Consider the following 23,324-nt stretch of genomic DNA (forward strand, 5'->3'; position numbering starts at 1 on the left):
AACAAATACGTGAAAGGCGGTTTCGGTTTTTTTTTAAATTCGTGGTCTTTATACATGTCATCATCATACTAGCCTTTTCCCAACTATAGTGGGGTCGTCTACCAGTCTAACCGAAGTTTAGATAGTTACAAGAGCGACTGCCTATCTGACCTCCTCGACCCAGTTACAGACAACACGATACCCCTTGGTTAGACTGGTTGTCAGACTTTCAAGCTTCTGACTACCTGTAACGACTGTCAAAGATGTATGTATAACAGCCGGGACTCACAAGTTAACGTGCCGACCGAAACAGCCGAACCACTGACGTCTTGATATTTATCAAGACGTCAGTGTTTTTTTGGAAGAGAGATGCTGAGAGGTCTGATATATAGCTCTATCACGCTTTTATAACCATAAAAATACCCCTAACCTTACTTTAAGACGTTGTAGTCTCCCCTAGTTCTTGCCCTGTCTTATATTCATAAACAAAACATTTACCGCGTGACTAAAAAGGTCCTATCTATCATAAATAATGAATTCGGAACAATTGAAAGCTAGGCTCAACTACCTGAAGATTCAAATGTATTCTTCATTCGTGCATAAACAATTTAGAAGCATTGCGTTCTATTGTAATATTGAAATAAGGTTGCTTGCTTTGAATAACTTTGTAACTTTCCGTAGTTTCTGTAAAAAGTGAGGTTATAGTTTGACATTAAATAAATGTAATGTCGTGGTGTTTACCATAGACATAGAGAATGGACTGAGCGTCCGATACTCAGATATGAAGTATATACGGACGGCGAAGTGTGAAAGAGACAGCGAATGTGGGGCTAGTAGTTGTCTCTCTCCTAATTCTGATTCACTGACTGAACTGAACTATAGACATAGAGAAGGAGAGCCGTCTTTACCAGAACTATTCAAATTTCATCAAAATAAGTCCAGCCGTTTTTATAAAACTTGTGTTGTAAATTGCACTGTCATCGGGTTTAAAGCTACCCTGAAAATTTCAGCCTGCTAGCTTATCGGGAAGTGCCTCAAAATTGAGTTACAAAAATCAACCGGTACGACAAACAAACAAGAAAAGTGGGTGTATAAAAACGTAGGAAAAAGACAAGGCTAATGGTCACCCATCAAATTTATGACTGTATCAATCGTAGCCTTGCTTAAACTCGTCTTTTTTAATTACTTTTGTTATAACACCAGCAAAAATACCTACATTGTCTGCCAAACCACCTAGCTTATCAACTATCTAGCTATCACATTTCATGAGATTCAGCCTAGTGTCAGACGGTCGGTCAGACAGTGAAGCCTTACTAATAGGGTATGTGTTTGTTCTTTGGGTAACTGGCAATTGACGTAAATTCCTCAATACATCCTGTTGGGATAATCAGTTACATAGGAATATAATAATCATGCACCATTGAGGATGTTTTTGCATAAATAATTGGGTCGGGCACCGATAAAAATATTGTATGCTAATATTATTACTTACTAGCTGTTTTCCGCGGACTCGCTAACTACAATACGAAAATGGTTCAACGGGAACATAAAATCGGGATTAAATCTGTGTTTTAATCATAAAATATCTGTATACCAAGTTTCGTCTTAATCCGTTGAGTGGTTTTTACGTTAAAAAGGAACAAACATCTATACACACAAACTCTCGCAATTATTAGTAGGATAGTTTATCTTCTTCTAATATATAAAATTCCGGTGTCACGATGTTAGTTACCGTACTCCTCCGAAACGGTTTGGGCGATTTTTAAGAAATTTTGTATACATATTGGGTAGGTCTGAGAATAGAACAACATCTATTTTTCATACCCCTAAGTGATTTTTATGATGTGGCAATAAAAAAATACATACATGTAACTAGAAATAATTTATTAGGCAAAACCACGTTTGCTGGGTCAGCTAGTAAATTATAAAAACAAGTATCCACTAGAATATTTTACTATTGAAAACAGCTACGTATTTTAAGACAAACTAAATACCGGCCAAGTGCAAATCTGACAAGTCGTAATGAAAAAAACGAATTTGCAACAAAACTTGTCAAGCCATCAGATCATGACCTTCCCAATCGTTGCTAAGCAACGAGATGTTTATGTTCATTATTTGTTGTCATAGCAACAACCGAAAGACATAGTGCGAAATTTTACGTAACATTCACATTTTATGAGATACTGTTGACAGAGCGACAACGGAAAGACAGACCGAAATAAGAGCGAGGGATTCCGCGATATCTACAAAAACTTAAAAAAAAATCCTGCCCTACAAAGTAGATCAGGCACATATTTATATGGAATAATCTTTACTCGTCTTGTATGTAGAATATATACATACATAATTACAAGCAGAGGTTATCTAATTATATTGAACTTGTAACAGATTGTATTTACATAATAAACTAAATGATTAATTGTGTTGGTAACACTATCGTGCGCAGAATTAGCACACAAAAAAATGCTTAAGTTGCTGTATGTACCTACATAACATGTAACTTTTCTTTTCTCTCTAACTTTTATGGGAAATCATAAAATTGCTTCTCCCGCTTTGGGTTGAGCAGAAGGGAGCATCAGACTGTTACCGACTAAACCTACCCATGTTCCTTCCTTTGCTTTTGTGTACAAAGGCCATCCTTGTTATTGACTTGTTTGAAAAACCCTGCTAGACCAGCAGGCATTCGTTCTAATGGGCCCCTAAGCCCAGATCAGAGCCAATGATGCCTCGCCCTTGAAGGCCTGCATGTAAAATGAGGACACCATCCGGCACAGCCCTGGTCGTGCTGAGACGGTGAGCTACCAATCACTCATCTAACATCTCGGTGCCTTTATATTAAGAGTGACAGAGATGGATTCAACAAATCACTATCGTAACGAAAGTCAGGATTAATTTAATATGGCAGTTTTCTTCAATATTCCCTGCATTTTTTCTTTCATAACAATGTTCTTTTGACATACATAACAAAAAAGAATTTGCGACATCGGTCCAGCCGTTCAGGCATGATGCCGTGACCAAGTAGAGATTTATTTATATATATAAGTACATATAGATAGATTGCTTACATGAATACTCATTTAACATAGTCGTACCATAACTTGTTTTTCCTCATAAACCAGACTCATGGCCTCTGAGGAAAACAATAATATACTATTTTACACTTTGATTTGCCACTTAATGGGGGCTTAAAAAGTTGTATTACATAAATAATATCAAATTAGCAACATTATTAGGAGGAAAATGGCTCTAAGACTGCTCTGACAAAACAGTGAAGAAAAGCATTGTGAGAAAACCTGGATTTCATGCACTAGTTCGGTGATCAATGCTCAAACCTTCCTTAATCGAGAAAAGGCAAATGTATATAATATATAGGCTGAGATTATGTATAAATATTTTGATTTTTAACAGGCTATGACCTCACAGATGCTGTTAAAATCTATAAATAACTCTGCATAAACAAAATACAGTTTTTTTATTACCATAAATCTGTTTTGCTAACATGTTTACATGTCACAAGCTAAAGAGAACACATTTGAAAGTAAAAATACATCCGGTGATCTGAAAATAGTGTTACATGAACGAACTTTTTACTGAATTGTTGTTGAACAACCTTTGTTCATGAGACTTGAGAGTTTTTCGAACTCCCTGTGACATAAAGATTATATTCATAAAGGCAGTTATAGTTAGCAAAAAAACTAAGATGAAGCCAGCATCAATGATCAATATTTCCTTTTTTTATGGTACTTATAATAGCAATAGCAAATATGATGTGACCTTTTTAACAAATAAATAAACTAATGCTTTGACTAGTGGTCTATTAGCTTATGTAATTAATGTGTATAGACATGAGTTTTATTTTAATTGAAAATAAGGTTTGAAATAAAAACAAAAGCCTACTTAAATGGAAGATGGTTAATAGACATTTAGTCATTTTATGTGATGTTCGGACAGTTATCAATATTATCTTTTTGAACGGAAATATTATCTATATAAATCGTCTAAAGCCATTATGAGTAAGTTTTGACTTATCATAACATCATAATGTATACGTAATAGAACACTAAGACAGCAGGATATTCGCATTTATAAAATATCTAAGATAACAACAGTGCACTTAACAGGTGCGTCTTTACGTCAAAAATGGCAAGTAATTGTGTAGAAAACATTGATAATATGGTCGATAAATCAATTTTTACAAGTTACACGTGAACTCTACCTATATTTGATGAGTTTAACAGTATATTTCACGCCGTACTAGCAAAAAACGCCTTTCACTCAGAACCGCCAAAATTACGTTCGCTCGCCTCTCTTGGTAACGAGTCTATGCCTTCGTTTTCTTTTTTTTTGCACAGCTAGCTACATACAACCAGAGGATATTCTCGTCAACCATTTACATTGCAAATAAAAAGTGAAGGCCTATTTATGTGGGGCACTCACCTCTGTACGCCAAGAAAAAAATCCAGCAAACAATTAATGCACACAGTTTTTGTTTTTCACAACACACAAATCCAATATGGCACTTGTTAGCACGGTAATCACCGATAATATCGACCACGATATTCCCAGAATTATTTTGTTTTCATTACATACGTTTTTCGCGAGTATCACATGACGTACACTGCGCACGAGTGCGAATGATGTGATGAACCATAATACCTACCTGATTGGTGTTGCCAGTTTTGTAAGTGGAGTCTCCGTAATGCAGCTGTTTTTCCCATTTTGTATTTATTTCGTTCGTAAAAAATGTAAAAATAAATAGTAGGCAGTAAGTTTTATTAAAATATTTAGCTCGTTTTTAATCAAAACATTTTCTTTCTATGTATCCATAAAGCTTGGTTAAAATATCTCACGTATCCGGCAAAAGGAAGCTCAGGATCGAAACATTTTTAAACGGTAAAACATATCCACGCTACCGCCACGTGCCTCCATGTTATCAGAGAGCATAATACAAAACACTCAAATTCGCTAACCATCCTCCTCCTAAGTGCATGATAAGTTCAAAGGACCCAAAGTCGGTCTGGAAATGAGATGGTTTATTTTATTATGGAAGGAATATTTGTCTACGAAAGAGATGACTTTGCTCAGTACCTGACTTATTTAAAAAAGGTCGAGTTTCATTTCAGTTTCCTCATTCATTAGTAAAAAGACTAAAAAGTAAAACTGTTATTCTGAAAAAGTTCGTCAACCAGACTTTCTTTGAAACATTCTGATTAAAATTAATGGTAGAGTTGTCTGGCTGAGAGCCCATTTTTAAGTATATAAATCGGTGTCTCGTATAATTTGTTGGAATGTAAAAATAATGTGTGACAGTGACACAATGATCTTTGCAATTTGCTAATAGATTTGGCCGCAATTTTAACCGACTTCAGAAAGGTTCTCAAATCGTTAGTGCGTAATTTGTTTTTCTCGTTACCTCAAAATTTTGCTGATGAATCGAATTTGTTTATTCTTATTTTATTTAAGGTCAGATATTTGACGTTAAATAAAATAATTTGGTTGGTTCCATAAAAAATTACATCGAGTTTGGCTGAGTAGTTTTTATTTGACGTTGTCGGTTGTTTATTTTTGACTTTTTGTTGCTAAAATATGTTTAGTATAAAAAAAAATTGTTATTGTGCTTTTTACTTCCATACGTTTTGATGACGTCAGCTCTTAAAAAGACTTAATATTTAACTATTATCCTTTGAAATACTGTTTGCATTAAATAAATTCACATCTGTCAAATCAATTTAAAAATTAAACTTCGTTCTAACCTCCACTAATCACCAGTTCTCCCACATTTACAAAACAATTAATTACTTGGCAACACAAACCACTTACGTACCTGTTATTGAAATAGTCGTGCGTCATCGACACGAAAGAGATAGCTATAGTTTTGATAACCGTAGTTAGACGGAGACAGAAGATTTGCGATAAATGCTGTCTTGTATAGATTATTATGTTTATATAGCAAAACTGTACTATATTGTCGATTTTCTTTTATAACTTGACGTTTTATATTTATCAGGAGATAAATAGATAACGCTTTTTTATCGTATACAGTAAATAGATTCGTTGATCCTGGATTAAAACTCGAATAGTAAACAAATACGGAGTAAAACGGGCAAATTGTCATAACAAACGACCTTGCGTGTTTTATGCGTTTATGTCAATTACTGGTCTGAAGTAGCCAAACTAGAAATCAATTACAGAGCTTAATATAGTGAAACTTAGTTTATTTCCAATGATTATAGGTAAATACGAATAGAGTCATTTCAATCATCAGTGTCGTTCATTCATCGGCCATTGTAAATAGAAGAATTGAAGATCAGCTGGCTCTTTTGCTGGTTAGCTTTATTATTATTAAGTCAAATCACGATCCCAGAAGGATTCCAGGGAACTTTGCTGACGTAGTTAGCTTCTATCTTTTTTTAACGACTCCCGCATTAAGGAATTTTATACTTGTGACGCGGGGGTTTCACAAACATTCAACTCACATGCACAAAGACAACCAGACTCAGGAAAAGCATTCGTTTATCACACAAACGCTTGTGGCAACCCCAAGCGGGGTTCGATCCCCGCCTAAAACCGTCTGGGTATCTCGATGTAAGTTAGTTTTTCTTAAAATGCTGGATTCGAGAAATTATGCAATATTTGTAGCTATTTTAAAAGTATGTTATTGTACGCAGCTATAAACCGGTTCTCACAATAAAAGCATAGATTCTGCTTGCGGGTTTTTTTGCAAGACCATAGTTATTTAATTTACATAAATCTTTAGAATAATGAATTTATGATTTATGTGAGTCTACATTTTGTCATCGATTAAGATATATGTGTGAACAACTCGTTAAGAAATTCGGCCAAGTGCGAGTCGAAATCATCGGTTTAGCCTTTTCCCAACTATGTTGGGGTCGGCTTCCAGACTAACCGGACTCACCTCAAGTACCAGTGTTTTACAAGAAGTAACTGCCTATCTGACCTCCTCAACCCAGTTACCTGGACAACACGATACCCCTTAGTTAGACTGGTTGTCAGACTTTCCAGCTTCTGACTACCTATAACGACTGTCAAAGAAGTGTAAATAACAACCCAGACGCACAATTTAACGTGCCTTCCGAAACTCGGATTAAATCGTTATGATATAAATGCCCACCTATACACGGACCGACCGTGTCAAGCGTAACTTGTGCAAATGTAACTTAGCCATAAGCTCCTCAATATGGTTACCATAAAATACGTACTTATAAACTTCACCGAGGGTTTTCCCGAACAAACTTGCTTTGGGTCGAACACCATATTAAATACTATAACTGTACCTATGTATACATTATAATTGATTCTCAAGTCTGTGCATCTTAGATACGTCATTAAGTACGATTTTCCCGCCCTATTAAATGTAGGTAATGACATTACGTTTCGACAAGTGACGTGACTTTGACTTGTCAGTTCAATACATTTGAGTGATTCGTCAGCGTTAGCGCGAGGAGTAATGCAACTTGTCAGTCAGTCCCAGGTTATTCTCCGTCTATCGCTTTACGATATTTATGAAGACATTTAGAACAAAAACGACAAAACTCTAACGTTTGCTTCTAACAAGACTTGTACGGTAGGTAATACGTTTATCTGGTTATATGTGCATGTGGCTTGAATGTTCATGAAAGCCTCGCGACACAAGGATTTAGGTACTTAGAGCGGGAGTCTGTTTTTTTTTAAAGTTAAGACAGACAAAACGGGCAGCTCTGGTTCTGTTTTAAAATTTTGATTAATTACAAAGATCATCATTGGTCGAATCGAGGTCGAGTAGCGATTCAGCTATTAGTATTGTTACCTGTCGATCGAACTTAGTTACAACTTGTGCTACTGCACAAATTAGAATAAGACTATCTTAGTATCGAAATCGATTAAACACAATTGTCGCGGGAATAAGCCTGCTATTTCATTTAACTAACATAGACAAACTTTTTTTGTCTCAAATAAGCTCTCGCCTTGGTCATATTTGTACACAGCCGAGGTCATCAAGTTTAAAAAATAAATGAGTAGCGCTAAAGCTGTCTTTAAACCTGTTTCTAGGTCTTACCTTGTTTTTCTTGTTACTCAATACGAAATTCAATTAACACATATATTTGTGTTAATTGAATTACGCATCTACTTGTGTCAGATACTTGACCAAACGTAGCTTGGGTTATAGTAATAATCATGAATAATATAAAAAACAAATGCATAAGAGACAAAAAAAAAATTACCTTCTTCTTGTCGCCTACCGATTCACCAAATACTCCTATTCCATAGTATATTTTTATGATGGCTGAAGAAAAGTCCCTGCGATTAAGAAACCTGAAAACAGTATCAGTAACCAGGTATTTAAATAAACTTAAAAAAAACTTTGCGGTAAGATAAAAAAAACGCTTCATATTTAATCGCCGAAATCAGTATATATTTTGCCGCCGTATTGGCGACTTAAATTGTAATATTGATTGCAAGCAGTTTTATAATATTCCTCCATGACGTCACATGCCCCTTTTATTCATCAAGGCTTACTGCACTTAAGCCTTCCAAATATAATTGTCAGCTTCTCGACGTCTAAAACTGGTCTCAAAAGGCTAGACGCCAAAACACTCAACAATAGATGGAAAATTTTCATTTGTCAAACGAATTTTGGCGGCAAACAATTGACTATTCGTAATAAAATTGCTTTTCGTAATTCATTTTTATTTTAACGATATTTTCATTAAATTTAATAGTTTTGGTGTGAAGTAAAAGTGAATTTTGTGTTTTGGGTAACATTTAAGCGCTCGTTATTTAAAATGAGTGCATATTTAGTGCTCAGCGTCTCTTGTGAGTGTTTATAATAGTTTTGACGACCTCCGTGGTCGAGTGGCGCACGCACCGGTTTCAAGGTGTCGCTAGCTCTGAGGTCCCGGGTTCGATCCCCGGTCGGGTCAATGTAAAAATTCACATTTCTACATTGTCTCGGGTCTGGGTGTTTGTGGTACCTTCGTTGTATCTGAATTTCATAACACAAGTGCTTTAGCAACTTACTTTGGGTTCAGAACAATGTATGTGATGTTGTCCGCATTTATTTATTTATTTATTTATTTATTTGTGAAAAAATTATCTTGAAGACAGTGCATATTGTTTGATTTCCAGCAATTGCAATTTAAATAGGTACGTTGCAACGAATTTGAGTATTACCTATATTATCTTATAATATAGATTTTAGTAGTTGTCCCGCGGATCCACTTGAATGGCGGTATTTTTTCGTTTATAATACAAGGTAAGTTGTATTGGAGTATTAACTAAGGGCGTGGACCCATGTCTACGGTGCGGCTCCGTTTGCCGTGCAACGGTACGGCACCGCCGCCGCGCCGCCGGCAGGCGGCGGCGGCGTCGTGTACCGGCTTTACCCAATATTTTCTTTGATTTTGTTTTTTCTTCATTTGTCGTCGTCTTAAAAGCAACAGGAGCAGGATACGTCTTTCGCGGTCCATATCAAGCCAAAACTAATTTTGGTATACGTGCTGTGTGGGTACGCGCCGGTACACGACGCCGTGGTGCGGCACGGCGTCGTGCCATCCGCCGGCGGCGGTGCAGCCATGCCGTACCGTTGCACGGCAAACGGTAGACATGGGTCCACGCCCTATGTCATTACCAAATAATATGGCTTCCGAATCGTAGAAGAATTTCGAGAATTAGTTCGGTACATCCATATATCACCGTCTACAACGGTACAATAGGGTTTTTTTTATGATTCTAATATCTTAAACTTTGATCTGAGATACTTTATTGATATAATTTAATAGAATATTCTACAACTTTTACGCAACGCCATCTAGTTTCAAACTACGAAAAGCTATTAGTACTGGACAACTTACTCATAAACTTACATTTTTCTAATACAGACATAAACAAGCCTACATAAATAAAATATGATAATGCTCATCAAACAAATCTTGTCCCGATAGGTAATTGAAGCAATTAGCAATTTAAAAAAAAACTGACTAAAAGGTAATGTTTCACTATTTTTATCTTCTAACGCCATCTAGTGGCTGTTAAAAATAAACGGAAAACTTTTTTAAAGTTACTTCATATGTAAGTCACAAGATGGCACTGTGTTAAGTTTTAAGCGAAACTCCAAAGATTTCTTACGGGAGAAGAATTGAGTTGCGAGTCTAGTTTTTAAAAGACTTTTAAAAAGTAGGACACGTACTCAATTCCTCTTTTATGACCCGATTTAGATGATATTTTTTTTGTTGGAAAGATGATTCAAAGGCGGCCCATGGTAAGGAAGTCATGGTTTGATGATGGTAGACCAGAGAAATTGAGAATAACTTTCAATAATCGTAAATGCGACTAGTAGTCGTAAGGGTTTTCATTATTTTTTGTATGGGGTTTTGCGCAAAACTTGCCTCAGAATTTCATTTGTTCAAAAAAATACACCATTACAAAAGTCTTAAAACTTACATTGTTATTTATTTATGGAGTTTACTATTACGTTATCGTAATTTGTTTATATTATAAGGGATAAGCGGGTTCTCTGGCTGAGTACAGCGGGACAGATAGCGTGAATGCATAACTGTCCGGCTTTAAGCTGCGTATGGTCACTTAAGACATCAATCAATCAATAAATTTTGTAAGTTCTAAACTACGTCGTCAGTAAAAGTAAGGTTAAATAAAAGAAAAAAAAATATGATTTCATAATTCAAATATATTCAGAATAACATTGCTTAACATGAGTACTAAGTTTTTTTTGTCCCAATAAAATCAGGGGTTTTTATTTGCATGCTTATAATATACAAAACATAAAACATCAATATGACTGCGTTTCGTTCGTTTCGTTAAGTGTACCTCACAACATCGCATCTCATTAGCGTAGTTTCGAACATAAGTACAGGAATGATACTCAACTTCGAAAAGTGACATGACTTTGACATGTCAATTTAATACATTAGGGCGATTCGGTAAGCGTTCGGAGAAATGTGATGTCGACAGGCCTTCTATGATGGTACTATTGTTTAGTTATAGTTGTTTAAGGGAAATCCGAAAAGTTGGCGGATGTATCTTGGGAAGTACTGGAAATCTTCTGGGCAGAAGCAAATTGCTCCGTTGCAAGGCCTTCTCGGGAAGATTGGACGTCTGCGTCTTGATATAAGACGACGTCTTGACGGGTAACCATATGCGTTTCTTATGTATTCCACGTCTCCATCATAATCTGACCACAATCCTGTTATGTCGTCCGGGGTGATATCATCCGATAAGTCTTCAACAATCGGACGTATTCCTTGTGATGCTACACTGGTGCTTGAGCCGCTTGCTACCGCACTGCTGCCCGTTGGGGCCTGGTTTATTCCACCAGTAGCACCAGAGGAAGATATGGCAGATGAGGATCCTTGGTTACCTGATGTAGTAGCGGTTCCCGTTGCCGATCCAGTTGCTAACGCGGTTGCACCCCGTGGGCCCTGGCTCACTAATGCATTAGAACCCGAAGTAGATGTTGTTGTTGTGGTTCCTCTGTTGCCTGATGAAGTAGCGGTTCCAGTGGCAGAGCCCGCTGCTACCGCGCTTGGGCCTGCGGGGCCTTGGTTGACTGCGCCAGTAGCAGCAGAGGTTGTTGTTACGGTTGAGGATCCTCTGTTTCCTGTTGAGGTAGCTGTTCCTGTGGCAGAGCCCGTTGCTACCGCGCTTGGGCCTGCGGGGCTTTGGTTGACTGCGCTATTAGCAACAGAGGTTGTAGTTACAGTTGAGGATCCTCTGTTTCCAGTTGAGGTAGCAGTTCCCGTGGCGGAGCCCGTTGCAACCGCGCTTGGGCCTGCGGGGCCTTGGTTGACTGCGCCAGTAGCAGCAGAGGTTGTAGTTACAGTTGAGGTTCCTCTGTTTCCTGTTGAGGTGGCAGTTCCCGTGGCGGAGCCCGCTGCTACCGCGCTTGGGCCTGCGGGGCCTTGGTTGACTACGCCAGTAGCAGCAGAGGTTGTAGTTACAGTTGAGGATCCTCTGTTTCCTGTTGAGGTAGCTGTTCCTGTGGCAGAGCCCGTTGCTACCGCGCTTGGGCCTGCGGGGCTTTGGTTGACTGCGCTATTAGCAACAGAGGTTGTAGTTACAGTTGAGGATCCTCTGTTTCCAGTTGAGGTAGCAGTTCCCGTGGCGGAGCCCGTTGCAACCGCGCTTGGGCCTGCGGGGCCTTGGTTGACTGCGCCAGTAGCAGCAGAGGTTGTAGTTACAGTTGAGGTTCCTCTGTTTCCTGTTGAGGTGGCAGTTCCCGTGGCGGAGCCCGCTGCTACCGCGCTTGGGCCTGCGGGGCCTTGGTTGACTACGCCAGTAGCAGCAGAGGTTGTAGTTACAGTTGAGGTTCCTCTGTTTCCTGTTGAGGTGGCAGTTCCCGTGGCAGAACCCGCAGCTACCGTGCTTGGGCCTGCGGGGCCTTGGTTAACTGCACCAGTAGCAGCAGAGGTTGTAGTTACGGTTGAGGTTCCTCTGTTTCCTGTTGAGGTGGCAGTTCCCGTGGCGGAGCCCGCTGCTACCACGCTTGGGCCTGCGGGGCCTTGGTTGACTGCGCCAGTAGCAGCAGAGGTTGTAGTTACAGTTGAGGTTCCTCTGTTTCCTGTTGAGGTGGCAGTTCCCGTGGCAGAACCCGCTGCTACCGTGCTTGGGCCTGCGGGGCCTTGGTTAACTGCACCAGTAGCAGCAGAGGTTGTAGTTACGGTTGAGGTTCCTCTGTTTCCTGTTGAGGTAGCAGTTCCTGTGGCGGAGCCCGCTGCTACCGTGCTTGGGCCTGCGGGGCCTTGGTTGACTGCGCTATTAGCAACAGAGGTTGTGGTTACAGTTGAGGATCCTCTGTTTCCTGTTGAGGTAGCAGTTCCCGTCGCGGAGCCTGATGCTACTGAAGCCGGGCCTATGGGGCCCTGGTTGACAACGGTATTGGCGTTAGAATAGGTAAAGGAATTAGCAACCGGGGTTGTCGGTGCTGGTATGACGGTGATAGTACGGTATGCTGGGCCTGTTGAAGCAGAGCTGAAGCCCGACGCTCCTGCGTTGGATCCTGATGGGCTATTGTTGGCGAAGGCATTAGAATAAGAAGACGACCTTGTAGATCCTTGATTTACTACAGCGGGTACTGGCTGTGGTAAGTATGTAATAGTTTGGTACGTTGGGCTTGTGGAAGTAGCGGTGCCCGTGGTGGAGCCCGTTGCTACCGCGCTTGTGCCCGCGGGGCCCTGGTTGACTGCGCCAGGAGCAGCAGAGGTTGTAGTTACAGTTGAGGTTCCTCTGTTTCCTGTTGAGGTAGCTGTTCCTGTGGCAGAGCCCGTTGCTACCGCGCTTGGGCCTGCGGGGCCTTGGTTGACTGCGCTATTAGCAACAGAGGTTGTAGTTACAGTTGAGGATCCTCTGTTTCCAGTTGAGGTAGCAGTTCCCGTGGCGGAGCCCGTTGCAACCGCGCTTGGGCCTGCGGGGCCTTGGTTGACTGCGCTATTAGCAGCAGAGGTTGTAGTTACAGTTGAGGTTCCTCTGTTTCCTGTTGAGGTAGCGGTTCCCGTGGCGGAGCCCGATGCTACCGTGGCTGGGCCTGTGGCGCCCTGGTTGACAACGGTATTGGTGTTAGAATAGGTGTAAGAACTAACAACTGGGGTTGTCGGTGCTGGTATGACGGTGATAGTATGGTATGCTGGGCCTGTGGAAGCAGAGCTGAAGCCCGACGCTCCTGCGTTGGATCCTGATGGGCTATTGTTGGCGAAGGCATTAGAATAAGAAGACGACCTTGTAGATCCTTGATTTACTACAGCGGGTACTGGCTGCGGTAAGAATGAAATAGTTTGGTACGTTGGGCTTGTGGAAGTAGCGGTGCCCGTGGTGGAGCCCGTTGCTACCGCGCTTGAGCCCGCGGGGCCCTGGTTGACTGCGCCAGTAGCAGTAGAGGTTGTTGTTACGGTTGAGGTTCCTCTGTTTCCTGTTGAGGTAGCAGTTCCCGTGGCGGAGCCCGTTGCTATCGCGCTTGGGCCTGCGGGGCCTTGGTTGACTGCGCCAGTAGCAGCAGAGGTTGTAGTTACAGTTGAGGTTCCTCTGTTTCCTGTTGAGGTAGCTGTTCCCGTGGCGGAGCCCGTTGCAACCGCGCTTGGGCCTGCGGGGCCTTGGTTGACTGCGCTATTGGCAGCAGAGGTTGTAGTTACAGTTGAGGTTCCTCTGTTTCCTATTGAGGTAGCTGTTCCTGTGGCAGAGCCCGTTGCTACCGTGCTTGGGCCTGCAGGGCCTTGGTTGACTGCGCTATTAGCAGCAGAGGTTGTAGTTACAGTTGAGGATCCTCTGTTTCCTGTTGAGGTAGCAGTTCCCGTTGCGGAGCCTGATGCTACTGAAGCCGGGCCTATGGGGCCCTGGTTGACAACGGTATTGGCGTTAGAATAGGTAAAGGAATTAGCAACCGGGGTTGTCGGTGCTGGTATGACGGTGATAGTATGGTATGCTGGGGCTGTTGAAGCAGAGCTGAAGCCCGACGCTCCTGCGTTGGATCCTGATGGGCTATTGTTGGCGAAGGCATTAGAATAAGAAGACGACCTTGTAGATCCTTGATTTACTACAGCGGGTACTGGCTGTGGTAAGTATGTAATAGTTTGGTACGTTGGGCTTGTGGAAGTAGCGGTGCCCGTGGTGGAGCCCGTTGCTACCGCGCTTGTGCCCGCGGGGCCCTGGTTGACTGCGCCAGTAGCAGCAGAGGTTGTAGTTACAGTTGAGGTTCCTCTGTTTCCTGTTGAGGTAGCTGTTCCTGTGGCAGAGCCCGTTGCTACCGCGCTTGGGCCTGCGGGGCCTTGGTTGACTGCGCTATTAGCAACAGAGGTTGTAGTTACAGTTGAGGATCCTCTGTTTCCAGTTGAGGTAGCAGTTCCCGTGGCGGAGCCCGTTGCAACCGCGCTTGGGCCTGCGGGGCCTTGGTTGACTGCGCTATTAGCAGCAGAGGTTGTAGTTACAGTTGAGGTTCCTCTGTTTCCTGTTGAGGTAGCGGTTCCCGTGGCGGAGCCCGATGCTACCGTGGCTGGGCCTGTGGCGCCCTGGTTGACAACGGTATTGGTGTTAGAATAGGTGTAAGAACTAACAACTGGGGTTGTCGGTGCTGGTATGACGGTGATAGTATGGTATGCTGGGCCTGTGGAAGCAGAGCTGAAGCCCGACGCTCCTGCGTTGGATCCTGATGGGCTATTGTTGGCGAAGGCATTAGAATAAGAAGACGACCTTGTAGATCCTTGATTTACTACAGCGGGTACTGGCTGCGGTAAGAATGAAATAGTTTGGTACGTTGGGCTTGTGGAAGTAGCGGTGCCCGTGGTGGAGCCCGTTGCTACCGCGCTTGAGCCCGCGGGGCCCTGGTTGACTGCGCCAGTAGCAGTAGAGGTTGTTGTTACGGTTGAGGTTCCTCTGCTTCCTGTTGAGGTAGCAGTTCCCGTGGCGGAGCCCGTTGCTATCGCGCTTAGGCCTGCGGGGCCTTGGTTGACTGCGCCAGTAGCAGCAGAGGTTGTAGTTACAGTTGAGGTTCCTCTGTTTCCTGTTGAGGTAGCAGTTCCCGTGGCGGAGCCCGTTGCAACCGCGCTTGGGCCTGCGGGGCCTTGGTTGACTGCGCTATTGGCAGCAGAGGTTGTAGTTACAGTTGAGGTTCCTCTGTTTCCTATTGAGGTAGCTGTTCCTGTGGCAGAGCCCGTTGCTACCGTGCTTGGGCCTGCAGGGCCTTGGTTGACTGCGCTATTAGCAGCAGAGGTTGTAGTTACAGTTGAGGATCCTCTGTTTCCTGTTGAGGTAGCAGTTCCCGTTGCGGAGCCTGATGCTACTGAAGCCGGGCCTATGGGGCCCTGGTTGACAACGGTATTGGCGTTAGAATAGGTAAAGGAATTAGCAACCGGGGTTGTCGGTGCTGGTATGACGGTGATAGTATGGTATGCTGGGGCTGTTGAAGCAGAGCTGAAGCCCGACGCTCCTGCGTTGGATCCTGATGGGCTATTGTTGGCGAAGGCATTAGAATAAGAAGACGACCTTGTAGATCCTTGATTTACTACAGCGGGTACTGGCTGTGGTAAGTATGTAATAGTTTGGTACGTTGGGCTTGTGGAAGTAGCGGTGCCCGTGGTGGAGCCCGTTGCTACCGCGCTTGAGCCCGCGGGGCCCTGGTTGACAGCGCCAGTAGCAGTAGAGGTTGTTGTTACGGTTGAGGTTCCTCTGTTTCCTGTTGAGGTAGCAGTTCCCGTGGCGGAGCCCGTTGCTATCGCGCTTGGGCCTGCGGGGCCTTGGTTGACTGCGCCAGTAGCAGCAGAGGTTGTAGTTACAGTTGAGGATCCTCTGTTTCCTGTTGAGGTAGCTGTTCCTGTGGCAGAGCCCGTTGCTACCGCGCTTGGGCCTGCGGGGCTTTGGTTGACTGCGCTATTAGCAACAGAGGTTGTAGTTACAGTTGAGGATCCTCTGTTTCCAGTTGAGGTAGCAGTTCCCGTGGCGGAGCCCGTTGCAACCGCGCTTGGGCCTGCGGGGCCTTGGTTGACTGCGCTATTGGCAGCAGAGGTTGTAGTTACAGTTGAGGTTCCTCTGTTTCCTGTTGAGGTAGCGGTTCCCGTGGCGGAGCCCGCTGCTACCGTGGCCGGGCCTGTGGCGCCCTGGTTAACAACGGTATTGGTGTTAGAATAGGTGTAAGAACTAACAACTGGGGTTGTCGGTGCTGGTACGACGTTGATAGTATGGTATGCTGGGCCTGTTGAAGCAGAGCTGAAGCCCGACGCTCCTGCATTTGTTCCTGATGGGCTGTTGTTGGTGTAGGCATTTGAATAAGAAGATGACCTTGTAGATCCTTGATTAACTACAGTAGGTACCGGCTGTGGTAGAATTGGTATGGTTTGGTAATCTGGTCCTGTTGAGGTGGTACTACTTGTGCTGGTGCCTGACGCTTCAGCGACTGTGTCAGATGGGCCCTGGATAAAGATAGCGCTGGCGTCGGAATCGGTAATAGCTGAGGGTTCTCCACCGCTGATGAATGTTGTACCTGAAATACAAACAAACTTATTGAGACAGCTGGTCGGATACAATTTGTCTACTAAACGTGTGAATGTGATAGTTTTTATGGATGGACATATGTATGTCCATCTTTGTATACTACTATGTATTACTACTATGTATGTTCATATGTTTGTTACTTTAAGGTAAAGGAGACTTTTTTGAAAAAAATAACGATTGAATTAAGTATTACCTAAGTTTTCAACGGGTAGAACTGCGATGGGGGCTGGCTGGTTAACCAAAAGTGGGTATACACCTTGCCCAAATGATCCTGTTGGCAGAGAAAACATTCATTTGAAAGAAAATCTTAATTGTGATTGAGTCATATTGTATAGTTTTTACAAGTCGAACCCCGACTTGATACCCATATTTAAAAAGGGTTTAGAAAAATCATTATTTCCATTCCGTGGCAGCGGCCATCTTGGACTTTTTCACCAACAGCATTGGAAATATTATACTGAAAAACACCGCCGAACGACATGGACATTTGTGAGCTAGTAGTTTGCGTTAAGTATGGTTGCCGCGTTTTCATGCAAGAATTAATGCAAGTTCGAAATCCGGATGCTGTAATGTTACGTTTTTAAGATAGTAAAAATAATTTAAACCAAATATTGGAATAAGAAATCGCAAGCTGTGAGCTAGCGTGATCAATAGTCAATCCTACCCTGAATTGGCTTCCTTATCTTACAAACATTTTTATGTAACTCACCTCTTCGTAAAATATAGTATGGGCGACCAACATTGTCAACAGTCTCGTAGGCTACAACGCTCGAATCTAATTCACCACCACCTGAAAGTTTATAATATTTTTAAGAACAGTAACATACAACGGACTTAAAATAAAAACTACTGAGCCAAGCTTGATGGAATTTTTATGCGACCAAATGATATTGATGATTTAAATAAAAAAAGAATCAACATAATCGGTTCATCCAGTCCGAGATACTGAGTGTCTTTTTGACGACAGCTTAAAAGGCAATATTAAGTAAATACAAATTAGAGCCAGCTCTCACTGCTGGCAAAAAACCTGTAGCTGACATTCTTGCAGCTATTTTCCAAATAAAAGAAACTGATTTGTCCCGTCGTATTTTTATATGTCATTGTATAGAAGGAGACAAAATAGCTTCGCATTTGTTTAACGAAAGTTCAAAGCAGTCTTGCAAAAGTGTTAATGCCAAAAAGATTCGGTAACGATTCATGAAACGCCTTAAAAACGCAATGTTTGGTTTTACATATTGATCGTTTACGCAGCAGGTTTGAAAGAGTTTCCAGACAAAACTAAAAAGCCTAAAGCATAATGCCACCGTCGAAACGAAAGCAGTCAATGAATTTCTATTAAATTTTAAATTACCTGTGAGATCTACAATTCGGGGACCTGTAAAACAAAATTGGTTTCAGACATGTCGGTAAGTATTTTTTATCAAGAGCCATGTCAAATAGCAATAGTATTTTAGTTCTTATATTTTTATCGAGTCAGTGAAAAAGAGATGCCACTCTACATCGAGTAGTGCACTGTCAAAATTAGTAGTGCACGGTGCAAACAGGACTCTTGGAATTTAAATATACCGAAACAAGAAAGCAAGCTTCTTGACTTAGTTTCGTTCTTATTGCCGAAGAATAAGAACGAAGTTTGATTGGGGATAATAATCATTTATTCACCCTAATTGATTAAAGACCAGAAATTTACGTAAATTGATAGAACTTTTCTATTGCAAATCATTTTTGCAACACAACCGCTCCGCTTAACCTGACAAAGTTAGATAGACGTATCCGATACCATTTTTATAAGCTATTTAAATAACCACCAAAAATACTTACTATAGTCAGCAATAGTTGAAACAGTATTGGTATTAGACGATGATGAACTAACAGCTTGATCGGCTGAATTCTGTACAAAAGTTCCATCATTGTTTTGTACAAAAACGTTTTGTGCTGCTGGGTTATTAGATGCCGACTGGGCTATACTGCTGCCGCCAGCGCTAGCGAAGTAACTGTTATCTGCCTGTCTGGCACCTGTAAATCCTTGTTGGTTGGATGTTACGACGGTACTAGCGCTTCCACTCGACACAGCGGTGTTTGATTCGTTGAAAGACTCGGTACCACTGCTGTAGCTACCGCCTCGGCTTCCTGAGCTACCGGCGAATTGGTAGGAGGAGCCAGTGTTTGCTCGGTTGAAATCTTGTTGCGAGTTCACATATTGGATATTCCTGCTTGGATGGCGAATTGGATGCCTAAAAACTGGAGAAGAAAGTATTGATGATGCAATTTAATATTAACATGCGGATGATATGGGCAAATTTCTGTCAAGCCATGTTCCAAATGTGATGCGGTCGGCTCACAGTCTAACAGGATGCAGCTGAATATAAGTGTTTTACAGAACTGCCCTTGTAACCTCCCCAAGCCAGTTATAGTCGACACGATACCCCTTAATAAGAAAGGTTGGACTGTCAACAATGGTGGCAAGAGTAAACATTTTTCACTTTTCTGAGAAATAAATGTAGGTATGCTAGAGAGCAAGCTGGGTTGAAGATATAGTTAAGATCTCGGGTCGAGTCTGGATGAGGCTGGCATAGAACCGTTACCATCGCCACGAGAAAGGAGAGGGCTGTGCCCAGCTATGGGCGGACAAAAGCTGGGGACAACAATTATGATGAAAGGTTATTTGAGCAGGGTGCTGTGAATAGATTATAATATAAAGGATAGAAAACTTACCATTTGCATGTGCTCCCAAAACCTGGAAAAGAACAAACAAAATAAGCGTTAGATGAAAACCATAATGTTGCATTGTCATTGCAAAATTTCAGCTCAATTGGAATTTCCGAAGTGAGTGTTCAACTTGCAAGATTTGATTTCAGATGAAGGGACAAGTGAAACTTGTTAAAAGCTTGAGTCGTATTTTTTTGAACAAAATTAATAAAAAAAAAACTTACACTTATCAAGCACAGGAAAACACAAGTTTTAGTTGCACCCATCGTTGCCAAATTGCTAAGACACGATCGAATGATACTTTCCAAGACCCTCACTGGGTTTATATACAAAAATCGATAGATGCATTTTTCAAATCAAATGCATGTGAGTAAATAATGCGTCATGATTTATTGACTAGTAAAGGGTATATATATTTGCTTTGTACTTAATTTATTGCCAGCTTTTGTTTTTGTGAAAGACAAAGCACAATAGATGCCTTATCAGGTTTGTATAGGAATGTCGAAGTAAGTATGGGGTATGGGGTTATGATTTTGCAGAATCATCTGTCTATACTCGACATCATCCTAGATTTTACCCAACTATTTCGCGGTCGGCTTCCAGTATAACGGGATAAAGCTAATTACTAGTGTCTTACAAGGAGCGACTGCCTATTAGATCTGACCTCCTCAACCCAGTTATCTGGGCATCACAATACCCCTTAGGCAGACTGGTTGTCAGGACTTCTAGCTTCAGACTATCCGTAACGACTGTCGAAAATTTATGAATAATAGCCCTAGCCCAGGACCCACAATCAATGTGCCTTCTTATTTATGACAAAACAATTCTGAAATTATGACAAAGATCAAATCACCTATCTATGGATTGACCGCGTCAAGCGTAGTTTATCCTGTAAATTCTGTTTAGTAAAAAAAGCATTCCTTGCATGCCTTGCTGTCTTTCTTTAATTGATCACCGCTTGTACCACTCGGTACGTGTACTGCTTTACTCGAAATGCATAGCATAATCTGAAAGCATGCATGGAGAAGAAATAGCTTTAGAAATCCGTGCTGCTACCAGTTGGTCACTAACCTCATTGCTTGTCATGTAAGATTAGATTCAAACATCTAGGTCTTTGACTATATCGACGGTATGTCCATTTAGAGAGTAGCAATGATGTCTTAGGCCCCAATGCCGCTGTTCACAATTGCCGATGATTGAATTTAAATTCGATTTTACACTATTCGTATTCTCCTAATCATTTTGCCAACACAATTATTACAAATTGTATTGACAGTGAGTGATCCGCCCCGTATTGAATTTCCAATTGTTGTTTTGGGCAGGCAATTGTAAATAGCGGAATTGGTGTCTGATCGGAACCAAATCGAGTTTTTTTATTCAGCGTTTCCTTTTGTTGCTAAAAATCGCAGAAATGTTACTTAGCTAGAAGGAAAAGAGTGTTAGAAGTATGTTGGCTAAAAACTGAACCTTTATATATGCCAGTCCGTTGTGCTGGACCGCTCCCGACGTAGTACAAGCATTTGCCTTGAATCCTTCTGAGTCTGGGTGTCTTGTGCATGTGACTTAAATGTTTGTAAAACAAACGCGACACGAGGATTAAATTTCTTAGTGCTTGAGTAGTTTTTTAAACAAAGAAACATAAATCTAAAATAAATGAATCAAATAGATTTTCTCTGAAATGGCAGGACCGATGTTGAATGGCACGCAGCTTATATTATAAGGAGTAACTTAGGCTACTTTTATTTCGGCAAAATAACGTGATGTTGCAAATTTTTTATTTTAATGTAATATTCAAAATTCCACGAGGAAGAAGTCGCGAGTACAGCTAATATTGCATGGTTACGAAATATATAAAACAAAATTTGCAGAACCAGGAATTGATTTGACTAGAAAGTCGGGAGGAACTATCAAATTTGTAAAAAAGTTCCTTAAGGGTGAATCAAAGGATAAAACTTACGCTAACATCTATAAATAATACAAATTAAGTAATAAATTAAAATAAAACTATTAATCTATTAAACAATAGCCTTATTGTTTAAACTCTGCACATGCAAACATATTATTGTTAATCGGTTGCTATATTTGTTCAATTGCACTGTAATGTTTAATTTATTTGTTAGAACAACTGTTTTCTATAAAGAACGATCATTCATAAATCAGATTGAGTTAAAAATGATTTATTTTATTGACAGCGTGGAATATGAATGAGTAAAGCGGTCACTATTAGGAGCTGTGATAGCCGAGTGTTATCCATTGAACTGCCACGTAGGTTCGGAGGTTGGAATACTGGTAGGCAAAAAATGACTTTTAGAATTCATGTTTTGATAATCGCAGATTAAGCTACGATTTTTATGCTCGGGTCGTAGATGGGTGAAAACGAACTATGTGATAACGAACTCCTCTTAGTTTCGGAAGGCACGGTTATTTGTCGTTGCGTACTGTTATTTATACATCTTTGACAGTCGTTACGGGTAGTCAGTAGCTAGAAAGCTTGGCAACAAGTCTTACTGAGGGGTATCATGTTGCCCAAGTAACAGGGTTGAGGAGGTCAGGCAGACAGTCAGTTCCTTGTAAAACCCTGAAACTGAACATTTGACCGGTGTTTGTACCTTAGCAAATTTTAATGGACCGTATATTTTTACACGAATGACGAATCATGGCGGATCTACGTCATAGAATCGTTTTGACTACATTTTGGACTACTGACATAGAAATAAAAAAATGAGGGTGTAGGAGAAAATTAGGTACCATTAATACATGAGCGTGGTAGTAAAAGTAAAGTTTGTAGTGTGGTCTTGCAGGTGGTGCCAGAACTGAAGGCAGCGGAAGTACGTGAGTTTTACCAGAAGAGCAGGTAATCATTACAACCGTTATACTAGGAGTTTAGATAGTAAACGATGGACACGATTGATTCACTTTAATTCTGGTATTATTTCTGAGTTATCATTGTCTGAAATTATAATTATTAATAATACATTTGTAAATATTTATAATAGCCGTCTTTCTCTTATTTTTGTTATGCCCGACAGGTTCCACAATACTCAAAAACTAAATGTACCTACCAACTAAGTTCACATTGTGGAATGCTTTAAATAACCCCTCGCCGTTTCAGAGAAAGCTACACAGGGCTCAGATAGTTTAGTAAAAATATATTACGAACAAAAAAAAATACTCCATACATTTGAAGTGATGTTAATTAAATATGTAGAAAACTTGACTTATTAATTATTTTACGTTTGCTTGCCAACATGTAGGTTTGTCAATCAGTAATAATTTGTTAAACTAGAGTTACAAAAAAAGATGTAACTGTTCTATCAAAATCGGTTAGTAGTCTGTAATCCTTCTATGATCAGAATAAATAATTCTATACTGTATACGATTTTTTCTATTTTTAGATCTAACTTGGAAAACAAAAAGTACTTCTAGAAAAACAATTAAAGGAATCCAATATACTTACATTAAGCTCAATTAATTTATTTTGGGTCCTCTAATCAATGAGTTTGTTTGTACAGATATTGAGTCTAATTTAATTGATTGAAATTAATGGATTCGCGAGCGTATTGACCTTTTTTAGTTTTTGTATCTTTCTTTGTTTGGTGATGAGAGACTAAGATCAGCTGAAGAGTGTTTTTTCGTCTTAAATGACCGAG

General features: G+C 41.0%; 2 protein-coding genes across 3 annotated transcripts in view; both read right to left on the reverse strand.

The window, feature by feature from the left end:
- LOC113508946 overlaps positions 1 to 4,626 on the reverse strand; it is a 50,001-nt gene extending 45,375 nt beyond the window's left edge. Inside the window, exon 1 of the mRNA XM_026892157.1 lies at positions 4,417 to 4,626. The gene's annotated coding sequence lies outside the window, so the exon portion shown is untranslated. The remainder of the gene's footprint in view (positions 1 to 4,416) is intronic.
- Positions 4,627 to 10,643: 6,017 nt separating this feature from the next.
- On the reverse strand, positions 10,644 to 19,978 carry LOC113508943 (mucin-19-like). 2 transcript variants are annotated; one of them, XM_026892153.1, is made up of 7 exons: positions 19,899 to 19,978; positions 19,681 to 19,702; positions 18,787 to 19,206; positions 18,320 to 18,343; positions 17,678 to 17,758; positions 17,162 to 17,239; positions 10,644 to 16,957 (listed from the first exon to the last, which is right to left on the reverse strand). In XM_026892153.1, the coding sequence occupies exons 1-7, from the start codon at positions 19,938 to 19,940 to the stop codon at positions 10,971 to 10,973; spliced, it is 6,654 nt and encodes a 2,217-aa protein (XP_026747954.1). In that variant the 5' UTR covers positions 19,941 to 19,978; the 3' UTR covers positions 10,644 to 10,970. The 2 variants fall into 2 exon arrangements, with proteins under 2 accessions (XP_026747954.1, XP_026747955.1); XM_026892154.1 differs by lacking the exon at positions 18,320 to 18,343.
- Between the last annotated feature and the right edge of the window lie 3,346 nt (positions 19,979 to 23,324).

This window comes from Trichoplusia ni, chromosome 3, assembly GCF_003590095.1.
Source record: "Trichoplusia ni isolate ovarian cell line Hi5 chromosome 3, tn1, whole genome shotgun sequence".
Taxonomy (NCBI): Eukaryota; Metazoa; Arthropoda; class Insecta; order Lepidoptera; family Noctuidae; genus Trichoplusia; species Trichoplusia ni.